The sequence below is a fragment of the Caloenas nicobarica genome, chromosome 5 (genome assembly GCF_036013445.1).
Source record: "Caloenas nicobarica isolate bCalNic1 chromosome 5, bCalNic1.hap1, whole genome shotgun sequence".
In the NCBI taxonomy this organism is placed as follows: domain Eukaryota; kingdom Metazoa; phylum Chordata; class Aves; order Columbiformes; family Columbidae; genus Caloenas; species Caloenas nicobarica.
The window spans coordinates 18,526,040-18,550,495 of record NC_088249.1 but is presented as its reverse complement, the minus strand read 5'-3'; the positions used below and the strand labels follow the sequence as shown (position 1 = coordinate 18,550,495).

Sequence of the window (24,456 nt, the reverse complement as noted above, 5' to 3'; positions counted from 1 at the left end):
GTACCCCAAATACAGCTTTGTTCAGGTTTTCATTATCACTGAAATGACTTTTCAACTTAGAGTCTCAGTTATGTTGCAGGATAGAATAAATGCACTTACACCAGAGGTGACAGCAGGTCCGTTTAAAGAAGCATATGATTGGCCATTTTTTTACAATAGCGACATAAAGCTGAATAGAGACCTCTCCCAGCTAGTTCTAACTCTGTTAAAAAGTTCAAATGTACAAAATATAACGTTTGGAAAGTTTATATTCTCTCTGAATCCCCCCTGTGATGCTGAGAAAATAAAATCAATTCATATTGCTATGAAATTCTATTTTTGCAACTGGTGGCATCCCAAGCTTTATCGATTATGAAGACTATAAAATCCTCACCCTAGTCCACATTTCCAGCACAGAGGCTAACAGCCCAGTCAAGTAACACAGCAATGATCTCTCTTCCACTGAGAATACTTTTATTCACAAGGCAAAAATTGGAGTTAGACTTCTAGGTTGTGGGCAAGGCACTCGCAAAGAGAGCAAATCTATTTTTGCTCACAGAACTAATTTAATGTTTAAGTGCAACAAAAACACTAAATTAGCCATGAAGATCATGCATATCAAACAGCTTTCACCAGACATGACTGTGACCCAGGCCTCTAAACACAGAAATACCGAAATCCTAAGGAATCAGCTCTCTTATCTTCTGCTTCACCAGATGATGTTTCCTTTTGATCAGTCATAGAAATTTCCATTAGAATAATTAAAGATTTATTAAAATACTATATATTTAAGAGTTAATATATATGATCTCTTTCAGTAGTAAAATAGGGAATACTCTTTTTCAGTGATACTGAGACCCCAAAACTTAAAGGAGAAACATTCATGCTGAAAATAGATCAATGTACAGCACTAGGTCAGAAATAGCATCTTTTGATTAAAACGCTAGGATCTTACTGTGAACCTGTACATTGATTAACAATTCACTTCTTCCTTTTATCTGTATATTTCATTTTCAACATCTGGCAGTGAGTGAAAATACAAACCCGGATTATCCGATACTGAGGCAACCCTAACGGCCTCATTGTATTTGTTGCAGTCCATCCTTCCGATAGACTCCAGTTGTCGTTCAGAGACAGGTTGCTCTGCCTCTGGGATCAGCACCGTTCCTTACGCATGCAGGGCACAGCAGAATGTCACATTGCAATCCTGGGTATTTCATGCCTGGTACTTCATGCAGTGTCCCCTTCGCAAATCTCCATGTCTCTCTCAATGAGGCATATGCACACATTTCCAAACAAATAAGCTGTGTTTTCAGAAAGACATTAAGTAGGAGATATAAAAGACTACAATGTTGTTAAAAGAAATGGCTAATACAGTCAAAAGAAAAAAAATCAGTTGCAAATATGATGCTCTGAACACAGATGTAAACATATTATAATATTTTAAATCTTAACTGCTCATATTAATATCTGGGCTATTTATTTTATTGCAGATATCCATTTCTTTCTGTACAAACAGAAAAGCAAGCACACAGAATTTGAAGACTCTGAACTTGAGCTTTATATTTATACTGTTATGGACTGTCCACTGCCGTGTACTTTTTGACAGTAATGGAAAGGATACATACCTGCAGTCATCCCCTCCAGCACTGACCACATATCTATCTCCACTTGTAAATCGAATATTAGTTAAGTGGGCAGAGTGACCTAAAAATCGTTTGTGTTTTGCCTGAAAAAAATAAACAAAAAAATGAAACAAACCAAAAATGAAACAAAACGAAACCAAAACAACAATAAAATGAGAGAGTCGAAATACTCTGTGGCCTCCTAAATCAAACAGGGCATGCATGCTTTTATCTACCTTTTTTTATTGCATCACTTATTTATATCATTCAGAATATTATACAGGTTTTTCAAACATGCAAGATCTCCTGAAGGGGAACTACTATTAAGCTGCAATGCAGAATAAATTGTCAGCAAATGAGACGGCACCTGCAAATTGGGAACAATACTCAAGCTAATGCAATAAAATGAAACATATCTTGTCACGTGATTAACTCCTACATTTTGTGTAGATTTCCTAACACTGCAAAAATTAGTGTCATTATATGTCTGTAAGCAGTTTACACTCTGCAGTCTCAAATCTTGAAAATTAACAGTGCTAGTGTTAGTGAAAAATCTGTAAACTCTTCATCCATGGAAACACACAGATGGGACTAAAATTACCAGCTGTGTTCCTCATCTGTCAAATGGAGATTGGAGATGTAGATAAATAAAACTAAGGGCTTTGAGATTTTCAGTATGAAGGCACTATGCGAATTCAGACTGGCACACACTATTAACATCTACGAAAGCATATAGCAGGAGCTACTGCACAAAATGGTAGGAAAACTCTGAGGTGAAGCACGCTTATCAGACTACAGAGCTAAAGTTACACAGACTCATTAACAGCTACAAATTTAGAGAAGGAAATATTTTCATCCTATGTCTTCTAGAGATACAATTCAAGAACATAATATCAACACTACTTGTTGTAATGACGCAAAAACAAGTTCTTACAAATTTTTCAGGACATGGAAAGTCAAACAGTTTGACCATGCCAAAATCATCGCCTGTTACAAGATTGATTCCCGAGTGAGAGACACAGGCACAGTTCACATCAGCTTTTTCAGCATGCCTGGACCAGATTCCAATGACTTCGTCCCCTAGAACACTGAAACAGAACAACGAGAGACTCTTGAAAACTACAGCAAAAACCATAGAGTAAGGCAGTACTCCGCAGCCCTCATATCGTAACTGGTTTTATAAAAATGTAATTTTTACATTTTATTCTTACACATACACATCTCATATAGGTTTTATTCTGTATTTAATTTTTGTATCATTCCATAATTGCCTCTGACACTGATTCAGTGACATAATTCCCACAATAACTTGGCCCAGGACAACACTAAGAAGCAGAGGTAAAATCAATAGTCCTAATATTGTCCAGTAAGGCACTTGCCAAAAACTGAATAAAGAAAGGACAATTAAAAATAGAACCTCACAGCATAAGCATTACATGAGTACATTCCAGCTTTTGGAAAATTAAAATATGTATATTCTCATAACTATGTTTTGTTGATTCTGTAACATTTTCATATCAATTAGATTAAAAGCTTCCTTGAGCCCGGTGAAGATTCTTCACTATAATCAGATAGAGAGAAATTGTCCTAAACAGAAAAAATAATTATCTTAAGATTTCAAACAAAACATTTATTAAAAATTTCCTTTGGAAAGCTTTGTGAAAAGTTGCTTTTTATTCAGCTTTGCTTAAAATGTAAATGCATACTTCCAAGAATGCACAGAAACAAGCACTATCTCAGTTGTTAATACGTGAATTATTTGGGAATTTTTCTGTGATTCTTTCCCCCCAAATCAGAGCACAGTACACTACGTTCAAAAAGGAATGATTTATTTCAGATATACTGAATTGGGTCAGAAAACACGAGTTTCTTGGTTTCATATCAGAGGTGGCAAACATGGATTACCCGAACAGAAAACAGAAAGTTAGCAAAACAAATTTTTCAGAGCCCTCTGAAAAGCTTCTAGTTTTAGTGTGTCTTGCAGCAAATAGTCAGGATTATTACTGGTTAAAGTGGTTCATATGTGGAAAATGTTCATGTATTCATTCTCATTTTTTGTCCAAGGGTGCTATTCAGAGGACAAAAATTGAAAGCAGGCAAAGTGGCCTGAAATAAGGCACAGAAAATAAAATTTGCATAGAATATAAAATACATTATTTAAATGCGAAATAAAAATAAAATATGGTATCATTCTTCATGTAATTTCTAAGTCTGTTTTGAATGAAACATAGTAATAACTTTAAGGTATTTTAAAGTACTTTTATATACCTTTTAATATGCAAATGTTAATAACAACTTTAATACACAGATACCATTAGTGTAATACTGTAAATAAAATTTGAATTATCGTAGTCTTGTATTGTCTTTTAATATTTTGATATGTTTTAATTTTCCCTGTACTCTTATCCTCAAATCGCTATTTTGAAGTAAATAATGCAGTATTCCAGGTAAATTGCACAGTGCAACTAAAACAACAGAGGTTACTCGAGATATGAAACCAGAGATCCACGGTGGATAGAAAGGCACACATCAGAGACATCAGTTTTTATCAGGTGTCCTCACCAGTCATCCAGCTCACGTTCTACTGAGGGAATCTGCTATGTGCTTTCTTTTGCTGTACTGTACTTACCTGATCTGTTGCCAGAGCAGGTAGGTGTGTTAAAAGCAAACATCTGACTGAAGAGAAGAAATATGCTTTTAAACAGTAGGTGCTTCTCCTGGAAGTTACAAGTGTTTTAACGGGTGTAAATGCGTGAATCACTTACCTTGTCCAAGTAGCCCATGTTATTCTGTCGATCACAGCCTGGTCCACAAGCTGTTTTCCTGAAGGCACTTCATAGACTTGCCTTTTGTAAGACCCAGTAGAGACCTTTGAGATGACCACAGAGAATTTAAAATACATGAACTTGTTTGAAAAGATGAAAATACAATTCTAAAGGGCTTTGAAAAGCACTTTCTTGATCCTTATCTTCTAGTCTACAAGTAACTTAACTATTAATAAAACTTGCTCAATGAGTTGAAAATTCTCAAAAATACATACAAACAAAGCAACAGTGAGAAGGCATAAGAAATCTTAAATTTTAAAAAGCTGAAACAAATGTATTAATCTCAGCCTGTAGATGTTGATTTGACAGTGAGAGATACTTACTCCTCCTCTCAGATGTGAATAAAATATAGAAATATAAGTATGCCTACTCTATTTTAAGAAATGTCTTGAGCCCTGTGGCTGGGAGGTGTAACACCACAATTTTGGTGCTGCTCTAAGAAGGCTGGCACTGAAATGATGTGTGATGCTGCCATTCTGGTCAGGGATGTGAAGAACTCACAGGTCCCTGGGGCTCACAGAATGACAGTCTGCACTCCTTCCTCTTTTAACACGGCCCATCAGCATCACAGAGGTTAGAACGCAGGGAGACACGTTACAGTGATTTTGAAATTTGTTTCTCATTCCTATGCTTATTTCTGGTGTTTAGTACCCAGAATAACTATTTGCATCATCCATTTCTCACTACAACTAAGTAACAGTCTAGTATCAGCAACCTACTACTGCAACATTTCCTTACAAAATTTAGCAGTTGCCAAAGGAGAATACGTGCAATGTATCTGTCATGAGTGCATCTTCCATTCAGTATCTTGAACAATTGATGACTGATACCTGGAGATAAGAGCTATCCGCAGAGAAGTCCATCTGGATCACAAAACTTGGGATATCTTTGCAATAGCTGACTCGATTTAGCGTGGGACCCAACGTCAGATCATAAAAATCCACCGCATTCTCACTGGAGCCGACTGCTAAGTAACGAGAATCTGGGCTAAACCTGAACAGATAAAATGGTTTATGAACACACGTTGGCACTTAAAACAGATTCTAATACTTGAGGAGCACAGATAAATTTGCATTTCAAGTTATCTGCTGTCCAGAACTAAAGAAGGAGGCAGAGTATTTTGTCTGCTAAGCAAAATAACTTTGAAACAAAAATTTCAGGGAATGGATATGCAGTAGAAGGCGGCAATAATTTTGGTACAGCTGTCACATATAAGTGAACTGGGAACATCTCTGAATAACTCTGTTCATTATCTGATCCCATTATCATCTCAATGGCCCAACAACTTTGTGAGATGCCCCCAACGACTTTGACTCTCTAACACTGTACTTACAAGGCTACAAACTAGAAAAATAAAATTCTGTAAATGAAGAAAAGCCAGACCTTCTAGATGAAATGTACTGAATAAAAAGATGTTAAATCAAAGCTTTCATCTGCCCAATGTATCTTTGCACAGTGGTTTATTTCCTCCAGTTTTCCTTTCTAGTTAGTAGCTTCATGAGCTGAACAAATTCCTCGCAGCTCTTTTTGTGTTACTAGAAAAGTTTCTTTATTTCGATTATCTCTGAGACATACCGTGCAACAGCTTCCTGATTCCAACAAGCCTCCAACTCCTGGCAGGACTCTCCTGCCTTCCTGCAGCAAGGTCCCTGTCTGCTCTTATTCCTCCCATTCATTCCACTTTGCTCTCCACAAGCTTCCCTTGGCCCACCACCATCAATTTATCTCACAGAAGGAACAGTTTTGTCCTTCACTCAGGAAACAGAAACAAGATTTTACTTCTGCTAACTCCTTTCTAACAAAACCCAACAAAGGGTAAACTGTCAGACAGGTATTTCCACCATCTCTCACAATCTGGTCTTCACCTATAAAGTTCTGATCTCATTTTACCTCCTACACAGCATCTCACCCTGTTCCTTTTCACACCTTCTCATCTGCCCCCTGATCATGATGGTCTCTTCCCCTATTGTCCATTTACTTCTCCACTCATCCTGCATTTTTAACGAATCCTTGGCAATATCATCTGACGCTCCCCCTATGGTACTGTCTGTTTTTTGACTGATTGCTGTCTCTCATCTTCACGTACCTCCTTCCTCCTTCCTTTTTATTCCTACTATCAGAGTAATCATGCACACTCCACAATTCACTCATTGATTCCAGCTCTCTAAAATAATCATGCTCCTCAGAACACAAAATTGTATTTTTAAAAATCAAAAGTATACTATAACAGACAAAGGTATTATATTTTCTGACCTGATATCTTGAATCGCTGATCTTCTGTCCCTTTTTTTCCCCCAAATTTTTAAAGAGGTCACAAGCAAGATAATAAATTCTCCGTTTTTCATGCCAATAGCTACCATGTCACCTTCTGGGCTGTAACAAACAGTACGCGCTGCGTGTCCTAAGCTGACTTTGTTTAGCATCTTCTGTGAAGAAATAAAAACCCAGAAGAGTAAATTTTTCTATTTGTTCATATTTCAAAACTACCTTATGCTAACAGTTTGCCACCATCTGATGCACTAGTCTCCAAACACATTAGAAAACAATTTTCAAGTCCTCAAAACCACTACATCTTATTCCTAAACAACAACTTGTCTCCAACACTTACCTTTTCAGCAATATCCCAGAGTCTCACTGTGCCATCCTCTGCAGCAGAAAGGAAAAAGTCTCTGGAAGGATGCGTTGCTAGGCCCCAGATTGGTCCATCCATATGACCATTAATTAGAATGTTACATGCAGCATTTTTCTCTCCAACTTCAATTATTTCAGCATTTCTTGTCCCAACGAGAATTTTCCCCTTGAACAACAGTGAAAGAATTATCTCTGATATAATACATTAACGTGATGAACAGTAATGAAGATATAATCCAAAGCAATAGTTCTGTGAAGAAGGTTTGCTGCACTCAAGTAACCAAATAATCAAAGATAATTTATTTTTTAAATCCTCTATGACTTATTGAAGTAGAAAGCTGTATATAAATCATGATGCTGGTTGAGCTATTGTTTGTAAGTCAGATATTTGAAGTGTGAAAAGAAAATAGAAATCCTTAGGCTTTAATAAAAAAAAAATACATAGATGTTGCCCTAAGTAAGACTTTGGGATATTGAAGTAGATTTTTTTTCTGCTGTATAAGAGAAAGAGGAAGCAATTTATCATATATTTATTGCTATAGATCAATCCACAAATTATAAGCTTTCTTTTAAAGACATGATTACTTTACCTTGCCTCTACAAACAGAACGAACACAGTCCGTCATTTGTCCTGTCTCTAGTCTGAAGGCACGGCATCGTTTCAGCTCTTGATCCCAAAGCTTAACTGCTCCTCCTTCCTTTGAACTACGAAGAAATCAGGAACAACCATGAGTATAATGGCTGGCACAAAAAAGACAATTAATGTATGAAAGGACTATATTATTTAATGTAATGTAAAGGAGATATTTTAGTATATTTTAAATCATTAAAGTTTCCATTTGTTTTTACTGAACAGGCGATGTTAATATGCTGAGCCTCCAAGCTAAGCAAGAAATACTGATTCAAACTCCTCATTGTACTGCTTTACAGAACCAGTTGAAAGAGGGTCACTGCTAAGCTTATTCTGAATTAGTAGCTCTTCGGTAATTTGTCTAGTCAAAGGAACACTTAAGTGTGTGAACAAACTGCCATGTTACTATAAAGACGGGCAGAGATTACCAAAATACAGTTGGGGGAAACAGGAAAGATGTATTTTACTACTGTGAAATAAATGACAAAGATACAGGAGAAAAATCACACAATGTTAATTGCACAAAATACCCAACTAATAAGTAACAATCATGAAAGCACTAAGTATTTCCATTTTCCCACTTTCAAGAGAACTGGTATTTCATTAAAGAGCACATTAAAAAGAAGTTTCTAAAAAGGAGATAATGTTTAATGAACCAGTTATAAACAAAACTGGCATTTCTAGTTGAGCTGGGACGTATTTTAACTGTCTTCAAAGAGAAAAGAATCTTCCCCGAAATAAAATATCATGTCCCACAATACTGACCTGCCAGTGTTACAACTTTGATTACTGAACAAACCCTGACAAAGAACTCCATAAAGTTTAAACACAATTACTGCTTTTGTACTATTATTACTAAAAGAACTGTAATGCATTCTAAATTTCCAGTCCTTCCAATGCAATATTCTTTGCTTCCTCATAGCACTGTTTTGACATATGATTGGTCTTCATACTCAGCAAAAAGATTTTATCAAAAGAGGCGTTGAACTGCAATTAAGAATGCCAAACAGAAGCAAACATGCAATTTTCCTAAATGTACAATTTAGTTTGTATACTTTCAATACTGCCATTTTCCCACAAAAGATGAACTATTGCTTCTTACTGTTACTTGCTACTATTTCTTTCATGTCAAACACTAATTGTTAAGAGGCTCTGAAGCTAAATGGTATGGAGAACTTTCTGCCAATAAAATCACGGTGATGTTTTATAAATAGTAGAAGAAAATTTTTCAAGCACAGGAATAAATAAGTTTTCAGTTGGATCTTTATATCAACCAGGATCTTTAAGGACTGTTTAAAGAGGTAAGTGGCCTGTGTCCTGCAAAATGGGGCACTATTGTGCCAACAGATGGATTGCAGATTCAGATTGCAGCTGAAGCATGATTTTTTTCTTTTCTCATTAGCAAGGCTATAAGAAAAAATTAAAATGCTCGAAGAGATATTTTGCTTACAAGCCCAGAAACAAAGGATTTTGCTGCACCTTAGATTTGAGAGAAGACAGTTTGCCTCTGTCATCATAACTAAACAGATCCTTCCTTTAAAAGAAGCTGTGCATTCTGCTGTTATAGTATTTATCATCCATTTATCTAGTCACAATTGTGCAAATTACTTGGATTAGCAACCTCAGTTCAACTTCAGAAAAGGAAGTAATCTACCAAGGACAAGGTAACTTTTTAATGCTTAGTTATATTTCAAACTAAATGTTCTTGCCTTCTCTCGAAAATACTACTGTAGTGATAAATACCATTGAACCATTTAGTAACACGATAATGTGGTTTCAAGACTACTTTTCACTGTAATAGTTCAGCACTTTTCGGCTTAAGGAGAGTGAACTGTATCAGCTCTTGGATAATTGTGTATTTGTACTTGGAGAACATTACCTGACTGATGTAATATGCAGCATAATCGATAATGCAATTTAATTGATAATCCATTCACATAAATTATTTTACACTTGCCTATTATTTTTAACCAAAATAATGTAAAGTCATCATAAAATGTCTGAATAAGCTTGCACGTGTGATTTAGAAAGATGACTATTATCTAGAAGTTATAATTATGAAGAACTACTTGTACAGCATTTAGATTCTGATTCATCTCCCTTGACTTTAGGTACTTAAGCAAGGCACACAGGCCAGGATCCAAGCAACTCTAGGTTTTATCTTACAATCAATCAATGGAAAAAAAAATAGGTACTTGAAGCTCATGGGGGTTTACCCACACTTTGGAGGTGGTGTCTACTTTTTTTCCTACCACCTATTTAGGGATCCAAAACCAACTGCTCTTCTGGCTTTGATGTCTCAACTGCCTAGGTGTTAGATGGCACAAATCCAAGCCATTTTTAATGAAAACATGTGCAGGCAGAAAAAGGAAAAAAGAAGACTCACGGCCTTTCTTTGCCTCCTGTAACGATCAAACCATCTCTCAATGTGGTATACATTGTGAAAACAGGTCCATTGTGAGCTTTGGCCACAATTCGTATCAACACATGATCTTTCCAAACACAAACATCTCCACTGATAGTACCTGTAAATGTCAAGTTATTCTGAAAAGGGGAAAAATAAGCTCATCATCTGATTCTGAGTGAGGCAGGCAGAAAAACATTCAGAAATAAAGATCGTCACCATTTGCATTTAGGCTAGATTGCTTTTATTTGCTGTTGTAGAAGAGGAAATTGTGGAAGGGATAATAAGAACCTGCAGAGACAGAACAATGAGCTACTATTCTCTCTTGAAGCCTCAAATGTGCATCCTTGTAGCTAACAGGCTTTGCACGGCAAAAAGAAATGCAATGACGTAAGCTTCAGCCGTAAGGTTATCTATGGTTTCAGCCTATCAGGTGTGCAAACTGTGGTAAAAAACTAAAAAGCCAAGAACGGTTTTGACGTTTCAAACAAATAGGCAATTTGCACCCCCTTGCTATGTACATCATGCTTGCCGTCATTTTGTTGTTAGCTGAACGTACTCACCCAATTACATTAACTATTAGTTTATGAAGAAAACAGTTTGACTTAACTCAGAACTAAAAGCTGCCTGTTCTTTACTTCTGCTTCTTGTTTTTGAAAGGTAATAAAAATAAATTTAATTACTTCTGAAATTTAAAGGCAATTTATTAGGATACATTTAAAACCAACAGGAACTGGTTATTGAGCAAAACTGTTTTAGTAACTTCTGTGAACAATCCTAAAATTCAGAATCATCTGTAGCATTTTAGAGTACCAGTACTCATGTATAGATTTGGCGAGAACACTGTCCTTGATTGAGATGGGTTGATGTTCTACATTCTTTTTTCAAAGGGGTGTGTGAGGGGGTGCCCTAATAAATGACTAAATAAAAGAGGACTGGAAATGAACTTGGGAGCAGATCCTCTGATCATCCTCACAGCTGTTGGGCTGTTTCTAATTCCTGTTTAGGAGCATCTCAACTAGCTCCTTCTGAGTCAAAATCAAGGAAGAAAAGCACTCCCAGAACTGCTCCCTACAAAAAGTACAGAGAACACACCAGGTTTGGCTTTATCCAGTTTATATGGGTTTTTACAAAGCCTCTGCGAGCTCTGCATCCTCAACCAACCTCATTCCATCCTCCAGGACATTCAGCATACAGCCTCATTCTCACGCTAAGAATCTATCTCTCCACAAGAAAGTCCACAGAGGTTTCCCAAACCAGACTCACGCCTGGGCTGTGCATCTCTAACAGTCAGCATTGGATAAGGTATCTTGTTGCTTTGTAGGACTTCCTCTTAAATCAGATGCACCTGAGAGAGAGACACCACTCTCGAAAAGAGATAGTCTCATGAAAAAAATGATACCCCAGGCCAGTTACAGTTTCAAAAATCAACAGTGTAAGTTCAGTCTGAACTCAACAGGCAGATCAGCAAGCAGGACAGTGATGCACGCAATAGGAAAGAGGCACCACTTCACCAGAGAAATCTGTGGCTCATACAGAGCAACTGGCAAAGCCGTGGAACTTAGCAAGGAGGTCTGCATCTGTGAAACAAAACCCAATGCAAAACAAAACCCTACTGCGGTCGTCTAAGTCATAGATGTTCATGAATGCCCCAGGACAACGCTGCTCTCAGATCACTCAGAAGTAATGCATACAGATTATAATAAAATCACTCCCAGGTGGGTGTAAAATTAGCCTTATTTCTACTGTCTGGTTCCTGCGGTCTGGAGTCAGCTTTGTTTTACCTAGATTAAATACCAAGCAGCATATTATCACTCTAAAGCACCTACATTTGTTTATTTTTAAAGCATACAAATCCATATTATTTTTTCTTTTCTGTTCTAAAGAAAGCTGCTACTAATTTTAACTAGCAGCCATATATTAGAAATGCTAAACTGAGTTTAATAAAACAACTGGCATACTCATTAGCATGTTGGAAAAGTCTAATTGAACTGAATAAGGCACAAGAGTAAAAATAATTTTGTTTGTATACGTTTTAAAATAGTTTGTTAAGGTACATACCGCTCCAAAAGCTACAGACAGCATCGTCTGCATTCGAGCATCTTCTATGGAGCTCAGCAGCCCTTTTTTACTGAGAAGAGCCCTTCCAGCCAGTGTCCAGAACCTCACATGTTTTACTCCCACAGAAACAAACTGGGTATCTGAATCTGGTCTGAATTCTGCTACAAATATACGCTGGTTATGACCAGCTCGGCTGGCAATTTTGGCACCTGGCAGAAAGAAAATGGACATTGTGAATTCGCTGAGAAAAACAGACATTTATGGTTAAAAAAATAAATTAAAATTATGGAGAATGATGGGTGATCCAAGATCACACAGATCAAGAAGAAAAGCACAAACTGCTCCTAAATTAAAACTAAACTAAGATGAAGTTTAAAAAACCAGATCATTTAATAAGACCCAGTAGCAAAGTGTAGTTCCTAATGAAGGTGCCATCTACTTATAATTTCCATTTTCCTCAGAAGTATAAAAGAGTTAGGAGCTCAGATCCAAGTAATTTTCCATTTCCTCTTAAATTCCTACAACTCCTCTGAAAATCCCAAACTCTGGACAAATTACAAGAGACTAATTAATGACTCCTCTGCAAATTTTCTCCAGTTAGAAAACTTCATTTTTTTTTCTGCAGAAAATGCAGAAACTGACTTTGTTACATACGGTCTTAGATTCACAGGTAATGCTTTTCCAGTCCCTTCAGGGGTGTTAAAATCAGACGTTTTGACCCATATGAAGATTCCTTGATGTGGACCCCCGGCTGCTGTGTTGAATCTCTGTTGACACTTAGGAACGAGCACAGGCACGTTCTGCATGACACAGCAGTGAACTGCTGCCTGGGCTGTTCCCACACAGCCTTCATCCTGCCCAAGACTATACAAATGCACATTTGACATCGCATCCACCTCCACAGGTTCTAGCAGACAGGCTGTGAAGGATCTGCTCTTATTAACCTTACAGCTGATCTTTAAACTTCTGAGATACACTAGTTGATCGACGGAAATCTCCAAAGGGAGTGGAAATAAAGCCCTAAGACTAGAGAATCAGTTTTATAACCTGGGCATGGCTTTGCTGGACAGAAAGGACGTGAGAAAAGGAGTGGACTGAGTCGCTTTAGCCTAAATCCTGAACTCAGATCAAAGCCAATCTGAAAACATGTAGTACAGCTTAGGACACCAATTACATAGCTACGTAGAGGAGCTGTACTCGCATCACATTTCTGCAATTTGTGATTTTGGGGGGATAATTTTAGAAGTGCAACCACCTAGTCAGTAATCAGACTTTAAAGAAGAATAAGAACAGAGAAGGATAGAAAATTTATTCTGTGAGCAAAAAAGTTTTTTATAAAAGTTTTACCAAGAAGCAAAGAAATGACTGAAATAAACAAAAAAAGGATGAAGACTACAATTTTCTTTAATTATTCTAACTGGAAATCAGTGAACTATCTTGATCTTCACACAACAGTTCCAAAGGAGATGCATTTAGTAGTTACTAGATTGGGTAAGCACATTTATTTCACCTCCTCTTATACAGTGCATAGTGCACAGCATTTATTGTGATCATTTTCGATCTGCTGATATTTTTAAGTTACAATTGGTCTTGACTCCAGCCAACATACCTCTAACAATATAAACACATTCTACAAAAACAATCGCTTTCCTACCTTCCTGCCACTTCCAAATAGTAATGGTGTGTTCGGGGTCCAGCCCGACGGAGAGCAGCAGTTTGCCAGTGGCACTGAAACTAACTGAGCAAACGCCCTTGGAGTGGTAGCACCGCAGCACCGACAGCGTCTGTTTGTTCATTGCATCCCACACATGAATAGAAGGAGCTGTAGCTACACAAATATAAAAACATGTAATTAGCATATGCTTCGAAAAAGTCTAATGATTTCCTTACTGAAGCAGTGAATATTTTTTAGTACAACAAAAAAGTGTTCTGGTCAGACGGAAAAAAAAAAGAAAGGAGATTTTGGCCTCCCTTTGGAAACCAATTTAGAGCAAACACGATCATTAAGTAGGACTAAGAAGTTAGCGTCATTACACTACTGGAGGTGAAAACTTTGCTTAACCTGGTAGCAGACTTCTGAAGCACAGCAGAAGGTCTGAAAGCAAACTGTCTTCTGTTTTTCTCCCAGTAAAACTCAGCTCAGCATGCTAACTCAAAAGCCTTCATAGATATTGAGTAGATCATCAAGAAAGTAATTTCTACATGGGCTTTTGGACAACTGACAGCAAACAGCCATCTGTCTGAAATGCATGCTCTCTTAGGAGAACGTCAGCTGAATAATCAGCTTGCTTACTGATGCAGGTGAACTAAGGTATTTAATTTAGTTTGCATTGTCTAGACTGCAAGCTCTTGCAGTAAGAACCGTCTTTCCATGCTACTAATACACATGATTATTTCTGTTATGATGACAGCTATTTTTTTTTCCAAATGCAATGCCTTCTCCAAAGATATGGCATCCATGCACACTTTGCAACCTCTAAATAGCATCTAGGGCATTTCCAGAATAGTAAGATTCTCTCTCAAATTTCTTTACTTCTGATCTCTAGTAAATCTGACTGCAAAGTCTGGCAATTACCGGTTATTGTCATAGACCCAGATTCACATAAACTAAAATCTATTTCAGCTCCATGCTTTGTGTTACTAACCAGCTAAATTTAGTCCCTCAAAGGCATACATGACAGGAAACAGTAGGCACAGAGACCTAGGTAAAATTTTAGACACATTAAACTAAGTTTTTGTGCACAATTTCAGAGCTGTTCCAAAACAGTCTTTAGAACAATCTTCCTAATTTCTTCTGTTTCCCATTGGAATTTCCTCTCATGGCACCATTAGACCTGCCATTCAAACGGAAAGGGCAGCGGTTGGCAACAACTGGCACATCTCAAGATTCTAAGTAAACACCTTGCTGTCCTTACGGAAAGTTGAGGGAAGAGAAAGCTTTATTATGGCTCTGAACTGGTTTTTCCTGTGCACCTCCTCTATAACCTTGGCCAAAATTTTTCTTTTGGGTGGGTGGCAAACAAACTGTCACCTAGATTCCATGAGTAAGAACTGACAAAATCTTTCAGAGCAAGATTTGCAGGATGGAGAATGTGGACTCTTGAGTCCTCCTACTTGACGGTGTCTCTCTAAAAGTCCTCCTGTGAAGTATTCCAGCTGCTCAACATCTGCTTTCACAAGAGGGATTTTTTAACATGTCATATCCTTCTGGGAGAAGTTAGATAAAGCTACCATGGGCTAGCCAGACAAAAAATAGCTTCAGTAAGGTGAAGCAAGTCTAAACCAAGTCATTATCAAACTTAATTTGCCCTTCCAGCCTGTTACAAACATTACTTTTTCAAGAACTCCTACATCACTGTAGGCAACAGAAAACTGGAACTAGAAAAGCAAAAGTTGTCAGTAAGAAAGGTGCCAAATAGCCACTGATAAATTTTAAGTGAAACTGTGCGACTTTCTAACGAAGGCAGGCAGCAGCTTGGATTCCAGACTCATGGTTCCATAAAGAAGAAAAAAAAATGAAGTGTTGGTTTCAGGCAGTGGCAACAGAATTTAGTAATATACACAAGCTCAAACTAAAGTTGCAGTAGGAAGAAGGCAAGTGAAAGAGGGAAAGTCTCCAGGCATTATATGCAGGACTAGAGATGTTCTTTGATATAAACAACCATATCATCATTGCTTCTTTTATACAGTTTAAAATTGTGGGAAAATGTACCTATATTCTTCCTCTCATCCTTAGAGCAAGCACAATTTGGCATATTTAAAAGAAGTTGACACACATTAAAAATGCCATAGTACATTTGTTCTTCACAGAATAAGCTTTAGATCCTCATGAAGATTGTTATACTTTCTAGGTACAAATGAACACACATTTATGCATCTCTGAAGATGTGTCACAAGACAATTATGGCTACTCAACAATGAACTCACTCACACATGATGGTGATGAATTTTTAAGATTACAGTTGAAAAAACAATAATAATAAAAAATAAATAATAAAAAAGAGCTCAGTCATGACTCTCAAACTGTCAAAGACCCAGAATGATACAGAAAAAATTAAACCGATGTCATATCAAGCATTTTAAATCAGTGGTAATAACTGCATGACAATCATACATAGATGTGAAAGGTGATTGTTTTTTTCACTCAGTCACCTAGGCCTCCTCAATGGAATTTACTTTAGAAATGCATATTAAAAATTCTATTCAATTGAGTGTCTAAAATAAATGTTAATTGTCAGCCCCAACATGTCTATAAAACCTGCAAGTGTACATAGGAATCTACAGTAGCAGTATGGATTAGAACTCACTAATCACTGGACAGCAAGAAGGGAATGTGTTACAACAAAAGTAGTTTTTAAGTGTGGTCTAACATTTTAATTGTTTCTATATTTACAATTTGCTGAGCTGCTGTGGTTTATATTCAGTGCTGACAGTAATTTCACTGATACAGGGTTTAATAAACTAAAAATGAATTTACGTCATTTATTGTTCTATAAAGCTGTAGACAGCTACTAGATAAGCTAACTACACCTGAAGATGTTAAAATTTTATTTCCCTTACCTGACATATCTGCTGAGTCTCCTGTAATGGAAAAGCAGCAGAAAAATAATTAGACCAGAAGTAAGATAAGTGCTAAAAAAAATATATGGCACATTTAGTGTAATTCCTTAACACACACCTTGATGTCATCTCTCTGCATTGCAGCAACACCAATACTGCTTTTAGTGTTAAAGATGGACAATTACTGATAAAAGGTGGTCACACCAGAAATAAAAATTCACAGAATGAATTTAGTTTGATTTCCATTTTGAGTTACAACACAAAAGTCTAGTTTTGGTGTATGTTACGTCTCTCTCTGCCAAACTAAATAAAAACCACATTTTACCTGCTACTGATATTTTAACAAATAAAGTGAAAAAAAATGCTGATTGTTGTTCTGCTAAGAAGGAGAATGCTTGAGTCTGATCTTGACGAATGGCAAATACAACCAATGGTCTTCTACAGGAGCACTGAGAAACCAGGATTATAAAGTTTCAGGTACTGGGAAGTATTACCGAGACTCTGCACAACAGCAACAGAGTTTAAAAATACTTGAAATAATGTTTCTGTAAATATCTTGAAGATTTAAATCACAATGGTGAAGCCGTGTTTGTGCCAGTCATATCAGTAGGAAAAGTAGCAGCAGTTAAGTATGTTCTTTATGGAGAATGTTCTCCTTAACACCTGTTCAGAATCTAAAAATAAGTGTAGTTTGAAGACACTTTGCTTACGGCTCATTTTTCAGATTTAATTCTCTCCTTAAAAGTATGTTTTGTAGTTTAAGTGTCATCTGCTCCTGATTTGTATGCCTTAATCCACGTTACAAAACACTTAAAATTGTTCTGCTGCTAGTTGATGTAGAAATGATTATGAAATAAAAAAGCATTAAGGGTCATGTGTTTCTTCTCGGGTAAGATGAACACTGAAGAAAATCCACGCAAAGAACAAATTTTCACATTATTCCTACATTCCTCCCATATATTCTATCATATGGAAAGGCAAACAGGCCTAGATTAAGAAATACACTGAAAAAGCAAATTCCTAAAGACAATCAAAGGTCTGTAATTCCTGCAAATGTTCTTTGCAATCACACTATAGGCAAAAATATGCTGATAATTTTTTCTATTTAAATAATATCCATTAATGGTTTCTTTAAATTGTTGTGAGGCAAGAAATTCGCCAAGAAATAAAGCTATCTTAGCTAAACAGTTACTACTATCTATGAGTCAATGTTTGAGACATGTACCTAAATATCCAAAAGAGACAGGGGAGCAGATAATAAACTCTGAAAAACTGATCATATTTAGATGAAACATCTAAACTGAACCTACAGTGGGGAAAAAAAAAAGGCTATTCTGGCTAAAATAAACAAAGGTTTTTTGTATTCTATGCACTAAGGAAAACAATGGGGATTCGAATCTGCTGAAAAACAACTGAAGGTATGAAAAGTGCAATTGGTTTATGGGACTACAAAAATTACACTATTCTGCAAAATTTAGAAACAGCAGTATTAGTTCAGCTATGCAGATGTACAGTGGATTTTTAAAATTTTCTTTTCTTTTTTTTTTAAACCTCAGTAGTTCATAGATCAATTTTAATATTACTATGAAACATATATATTTCCCCCCTATATCTAAATTCATCTGTAGGAAAACACCATTAGAGTTTTAGTTCTGCCTAGAATATTACAACTATTTATTATCAAAGCACCAAGCAGATATTATGAATCTGTCTAATGAGATAAAACCTACGTAAAGTGACATCTATTTTAAGAATTCTGAGGTTAGTCCATATAGAAGTGAAAGCTCAATAAAGCTTCCTTGGAAGGCCTAGCACAAGCTAACAGTTAAATTAAAACCAGACTAATTTCATGGGGCTTCAGATTTCTACAAAATACTTTTGATAACACTCCAAACAAAAGATAAGCTTAAACTTCTTTCATGCCTAAATGGTTGGTATTTTTCAACTTTATTAAATTACACTCAAAGAAACAAATAAAGAGGACAGGTAACTGAGTAACACTCATACAAACAGAGGTAGCATAATAAAATATTTTTGTGATTTATCGTGAACTCACAAGGCCCTAATTGCATGCTCTTATGTTAATTTCTTTTTACAAAAATACAAACATACCTACTTGGCCAGTTGCCACTATGTTGGTAAACTTGGGGTGCTGATTTACAGTGAGGCACAAAATATCATCATTGTGTTCCTGGTAAAAAGACTGAGAGCCTAAAAAAATCCAAAAGTCCAACTTCAATTAAAACATTTATACAGATACGGACATGGTTAATGTTTGAAAATTTTATAATATTTGTTAGAAAACAGCATTATGGTGATGTTGCAGTTTGGAGCTCAAAACCAGCAAACAGAAAGTCCTAATTTTTTACCTTAACATATAGCACTCAATAACTCCAAACTACTCCATGAAGTTTTCTACTTGTGCTTTCTACTTCTGCTTAAACATCATAGAAACAAATGGCATTGTGCTGCTCCTTAAAAGGTCTAAGTAATCTAAACTAAATTGGTTATTGGGAATGAATGTATGTGATATGGTAGACTGAAAAGAAAACCAAATAAAAAAATAACTTAGTCTTAGAAAAAACATTAACTACAATGACCCCACTGTTCAGATGTTTTAATAGTTTCTGATCATTTTAACAAGCAATTTCAGAAAGCTAATAGAAAATCAATCAAATATTTACTTCCTTCAAAAGTCAGTGACCAGAAACATTTCAATATATTTAGTTTGCTTATGCAGCTATTAGGAATCATCTCTACAGACTGAATTTTCAGCTAATAATTTTCCCACATACTTCTGTAAGATTTAAAGCATACCAGTTACTTCATAAAGTGTAACTCCGTGTGTGTGAAGAAACATTTTTCCTCAAGTGGGTTTTCTCCTACCTGTTGCCACATTATACAAGATCCCAATAGATGCAGTATGATATATTACATCAGCACCGTCATTCAAATAGTGCACATTGTTTCTGCAGTCCTTGCCTCGGTATCCAAATACCAGCTCCAAAATTAAGTCCTAAAAAGACATTTACATCTATTAGATACTCAAAGCCTTAAAGCAATTATGAACTTCACAGTGTTTTCCAGGATTCTTTTTTTTCCAAATATCTCCTTATGCAGTAAAGGAAAAGAGTTTAATGATGTCCCAAAGCAACAGAAGCTGAGATCCTGCCTTCCCTGCCAGCTGCCATTGCTGCTCAGTCTTGCCATACACAGTCATGTCACCCTGTCACCTCTCTTTGGTGGATGCTGGAGGATGTTTACACACATGTATCTATACATGGAAAACAACAGACACATGCATCTAAACAAATAAATCACAGTGAGCCAAGAAGAGCATAGATCTTTTTTGATGCAGAAGATACTAAGAAGCAAAGGATGACAAACATTGGTTCATAATTTAATTCCAGCTGGCAATTAAGAAAGCCGAATCGCAACCTAAAACTTCTAGAACACTGATGGCAAAGGGCTGTTTATTATGCTACACCAAACACTTTGTTTCATATCATAGAAGATACTTCAGCTGATATGAAGAACTGCATTTTTCAAGCTTAGATGAAATTTCCACTTCAGATTAGTCAAAAGTGAGTATATTTATTTGCTTTGGCCAGAAAAAAAAAAAAACAACACACACACAAACAAAAAACCCAAACAAACAAACAAAAAACCCCAAACCAAAAAACCCAAAACAGATGGCTGCTAAACATACCATTAATAAATTCTTTAAAAAAATTTAAAAACTGTTCACAAGAATGAATTTTAAACAAAGTCTTAAAATACATCTTTTTAAAATTTGCAGTAAAAGATGCTTAGTTATTTAGTGATAACACAGGCATTAACAATCCAGTTATCTAAAAGGGACATACTGCTTTCTAAACACCACATTTAAAAGGTTTTATTGTTACTAAGAATTAAGTTGTGCTCCATTTTGTTTGCAGAAAAAAGTAATATCAGGCTTTTTTGGATTTACAAAAAAAAAAAATTATCTCCCACTTTTTTGCTATTTACTCAGTATTCAATATTTCCATCTTTGATACATTTACAATGAAACAATCATTTAGTGTGTCCACAAATGCATCAATTTCTGGCAAAACAAAACAAAACAAATCCTAAAAGGAAAGGAAGAGAAGATCAGTTTTCTTCTTACCTCTATAGGTCTCTTTTTTTTCCCAACGTTATTTGTCTGAAGTTTCTCAGGCTGTGGCAATGCCCTACTAACTGATGGTCTGAAATAAAGAACTGTGAATAAGAGAAGGCTGTCCGTCACCCATTCCATACTAACACAGTACCTTCCAACCTGCTACTGCATATGGAAAACTTATAGCCCCATCCTGTTTAACTGATATTTGTGTTCATCTTTAAAAGAAATACCTCTGTCAAAGGAAAAGAAAAACCCAACACACCTTTGCTTAACATACTAGGTTTTCTGACAATTCTTCAACTCCATGAGGTTCATGCAAAAGCTTGTTTTACAATGAATGACCACTAACAGAATATTCTTAGCTTTTTCATGCTATATCGTTAAGGTAACTCCACCTTCCCTGCAGCAATTTTTATTACATAAACTTTAAAGGCTTACCTGATTAATCTAAACACTTGAAATAACAATTCCTGTTCCCACACGCCTTCAGGAGGCCCTAACTGTTCTTATTTTTGTAATGGTTTGTAAGAAACTCCAGGTACATCTGCACATTCACTTTTACATCAACAGAACCAAGTTATTGATCAACACTTTGTTGGAAGTAAACCCATTGCCATGCAAATACATGAAAATCAGCCATAACTTATGTTCCACTGATCTGAATAGTCCAGATTTAATTAAGAAATCTCAACTAGATACGCTTGATAAATATCTGTAACATATCTTTCAGATTATGCTCAACTGTTCACATACAAAGAAGCATACAAATACATATTATTTATCAAAATTCTGGAATTATTTCTAGTAACCTGCAGGAGCATTAGTTATTGATTCTATATATACAGCATATGTGGCCATGAAAAGAAACCCGTAAGTTTGATCCTCAAGAGGAACAATTCATTTAAAAATAAATTCTATGTGCAGATTCAATGACGTCTAGATGATTTAATGCAGTAGGTGGTGTAACAAACTAATATCGCACATAAAGCAACAGGTCAGTTCTCTTTCATGTTCCCTTTCTAGTACAAAGTACTTTAATTCCATCTCTTGAATGATGACTTTGATGGAAAATAATCACCCCGTCTTTTTTAAGAACACTAGACTATGATTTGTCTGCAGAGTGTACATTTTGAACTACATTTGAAAAGTATTTTTTCAGTTATTCAAATAAAACACCTTTTTCTGAGCTTTATTCCTCTGTTTTCCCTGCCTATTTTTAGTACAATTTATAGATTCATGTCATATCACCAGTCAAAAGATTTGTATGTATTATTATGCGAAGTATGAACTGTGTTCTGAGATACCTCTGTTACCTTCCCTACGCTTAGAAACCTCTAAAGTACCTACGGAAAAAGAAATACAATAGAAAAACAGATGATGAAAAATTTCTACCTGGTAAAGAAGTCTGTCAAATGCCTGGATCACCCAAACATGATCAAGTTTATTACAACTGACTACTGTGTTAGACAGGGCCAGAGGAAGGTACTTGAAATATTTAATTCAGCATCAGAAATCTAGATTTTATGAAATGTAAAATCTTTACAATAGAAAATCCAAATCCAGATCTAAGAAGAAATATTGCTACTTTACATCAGATAGTTAACCCAGTTAGTCTTTTCACAGGGAGGCAATATGAGCTGTATTAAACAAATTCTTACCAGATCAAAGTATGAAATAATAATTTAAAGTTCAAAAGAAAATTCAAGGCATGAAGGAAAATAACTAAGGCTCATATTTAATAATCATTCACAAATAAGTGCAAATTAAAACAGAGAATGCTAACTGAAGTATGCAGAAGGATGTTTATAATTACACAAAGAACTGTAGTCTAACACATTTTTTGCTACTACAAAACTCTCACTCTTGGAAAACAGACTTCTAATAAACTGGCAGTACAAGAAAAATCTGGGGACATCTATCGTACGTAGCAATCCAGGTCAGAAAAGGAGTCCAATGTAGACATGCACTAAAAGTCTCCTTGCTTAGAGACAAATATTGAAAGCGTAGCATTTAAATACGCTTTCAGTCCTGCTTGAAATAGGTCTGGTGGGAATGTATTCCCAGACTTAATTCTCAAAGGTACTCAGTTACAGGTCTCTTTTTTCTCTCTGAGGTCTCTGGTTAGAAGGAATTCACATATACCTCAAGACAGAAAACCAAGGCATTTTCACGTTTTGGGTTTTTTTTCAGTTACAGCCTGGACCTCGCTCACAGCCATAGCTTCCTCTCCCTTAGTCAGTATTCTCCTGACTTTTGGAAAAAAAGAGAAGGAAAAGCATACCAAGCATGGTCTGGGCTGCCCACATGGTCTATGCAAGCATATTGGCCAGCATAGGAAGCAAGGGATACATCTGATTTCTCTCAGCAATCCCAACACCCCATTTCATGACCATTCTTGAACCATTAATGTCTCTCAATCAGCCTTCCAGGTTTCCTACTTGATGCAACACTCCTAGCCTGTCCAGCTATTTTCCAGGTCCTTTCTTCTCTTCTGTCCTGCCACCACTGACTCCTAGCATCTTCTCATCTACCCTGTCATATTACAATAGTATTGCCAAGTATGATTAAAATGCTCAGTTTTGAATCTTAAGAAATAAAGAAACTACACTTTTATTTAGAAGTTTCTAAATTCTCAACACAATGTTTATCATATTAAGTATATATGGAGAGAGGCCATCTAAAGTTTTGCAGAGGAAAAAAGTCTTTTACCATATTTTTCCCCACCTTCACAGTAGATGAGCAATTTCAGTTACAAATTCACTGTTCAAGAGGTAACAGATTTTTCTCAGTGCTATAGAATCCTTTCTGCCACTGTGTGCTACTCAAATTGATTAGATCCAATCAAGTAAAACCACAGAAATGCATGAACAAAAATTGAAAGGCACAGATTTGGTATCAGGAATTTGCTTTCTGAAAGTACTTTAAGTGACACAGAGAATAAAAAGCTTCCTTTACATATTCAAGTAAATGAAGATACAGAGAAAGAAAGAAACTAATACAGCCCAGGTCCAATTAAAATTTGTTGGGGAGGTGGGCATGGAATCAGCTTCATCAAACATCTGTGGTAAATTAACATTGAGATTCCCTCTTCTCTGGTAAAGAACAACTTTTTTTTTCCCAATATAATTTTTGGAATGGTCATACTGACCTTTCAAAACATTAACAAACAAAGCTTTGTTTGGGTTTTGGACTGGTGTTTGTTTTTTCTGCATATAAGTAGTGTTTAAAACTGAGCAAATTCTAGTGCTTCCAATCTCTGAAGTTAAATGGAAAAATAATAACCACTTATCTGCCTGTGCAATCAAAAGCCTTTGAAGAATGAACAGAGTTAGCAAGTTAAATGAATTGCACATACCCATGATAATACATATCCTGTTGCTTTATGGCTAAGAATTATAGTTATTGAAATATATCTAATACCTGATTTGTGTAACATGCTAATGACACTAAGAGTTGCTAACTAATTTTTTCCTACATACAGTTTATTACTCTGAATTATAATTGCAGTTCCTTAATTCCTTTGACACCTCATAATTGCTGCTCATCTATAAGGTAACTAGGAGCACACTTACAAACACAAGATGATCCTTAAAAAACAC

At 36.0% G+C, this 24,456-nt stretch overlaps 1 protein-coding gene across 6 annotated transcripts in view; it reads right to left on the bottom strand.

Moving 5' to 3' along the window:
* Positions 1-1,062: 1,062 nt before the first annotated feature.
* Positions 1,063-24,456, bottom strand: part of EML5 (EMAP like 5) — a 115,626-nt gene continuing 92,232 nt past the window's right edge. For 3 of the 6 annotated variants that reach the window (XM_065635381.1, XM_065635380.1, XM_065635377.1), the window contains 15 exons: positions 20,864-20,942; positions 19,603-19,732; positions 18,829-18,927; positions 16,717-16,737; positions 13,811-13,984; positions 12,157-12,365; positions 10,078-10,235; positions 7,651-7,765; positions 7,038-7,226; positions 6,683-6,855; positions 5,260-5,422; positions 4,370-4,473; positions 2,539-2,692; positions 1,608-1,708; positions 1,063-1,283 (listed from right to left, as the gene is read on the bottom strand). In XM_065635381.1, coding sequence (XP_065491453.1) covers positions 1,247-1,283; positions 1,608-1,708; positions 2,539-2,692; positions 4,370-4,473; positions 5,260-5,422; positions 6,683-6,855; positions 7,038-7,226; positions 7,651-7,765; positions 10,078-10,235; positions 12,157-12,365; positions 13,811-13,984; positions 16,717-16,737; positions 18,829-18,927; positions 19,603-19,732; positions 20,864-20,942 — 1,906 coding nt within the window. In that variant the 3' untranslated portion in view covers positions 1,063-1,246. Of the gene's footprint in view, positions 1,284-1,607; positions 1,709-2,538; positions 2,693-4,369; positions 4,474-5,259; positions 5,423-6,682; positions 6,856-7,037; positions 7,227-7,650; positions 7,766-10,077; positions 10,236-12,156; positions 12,366-13,810; positions 13,985-14,358; positions 14,364-16,716; positions 16,738-18,812; positions 18,928-19,602; positions 19,733-20,863; positions 20,943-24,456 lie in introns of all 6 variants that reach the window. The other 3 variants (XM_065635382.1, XM_065635378.1, XM_065635379.1) reach the window with 2 other exon arrangements.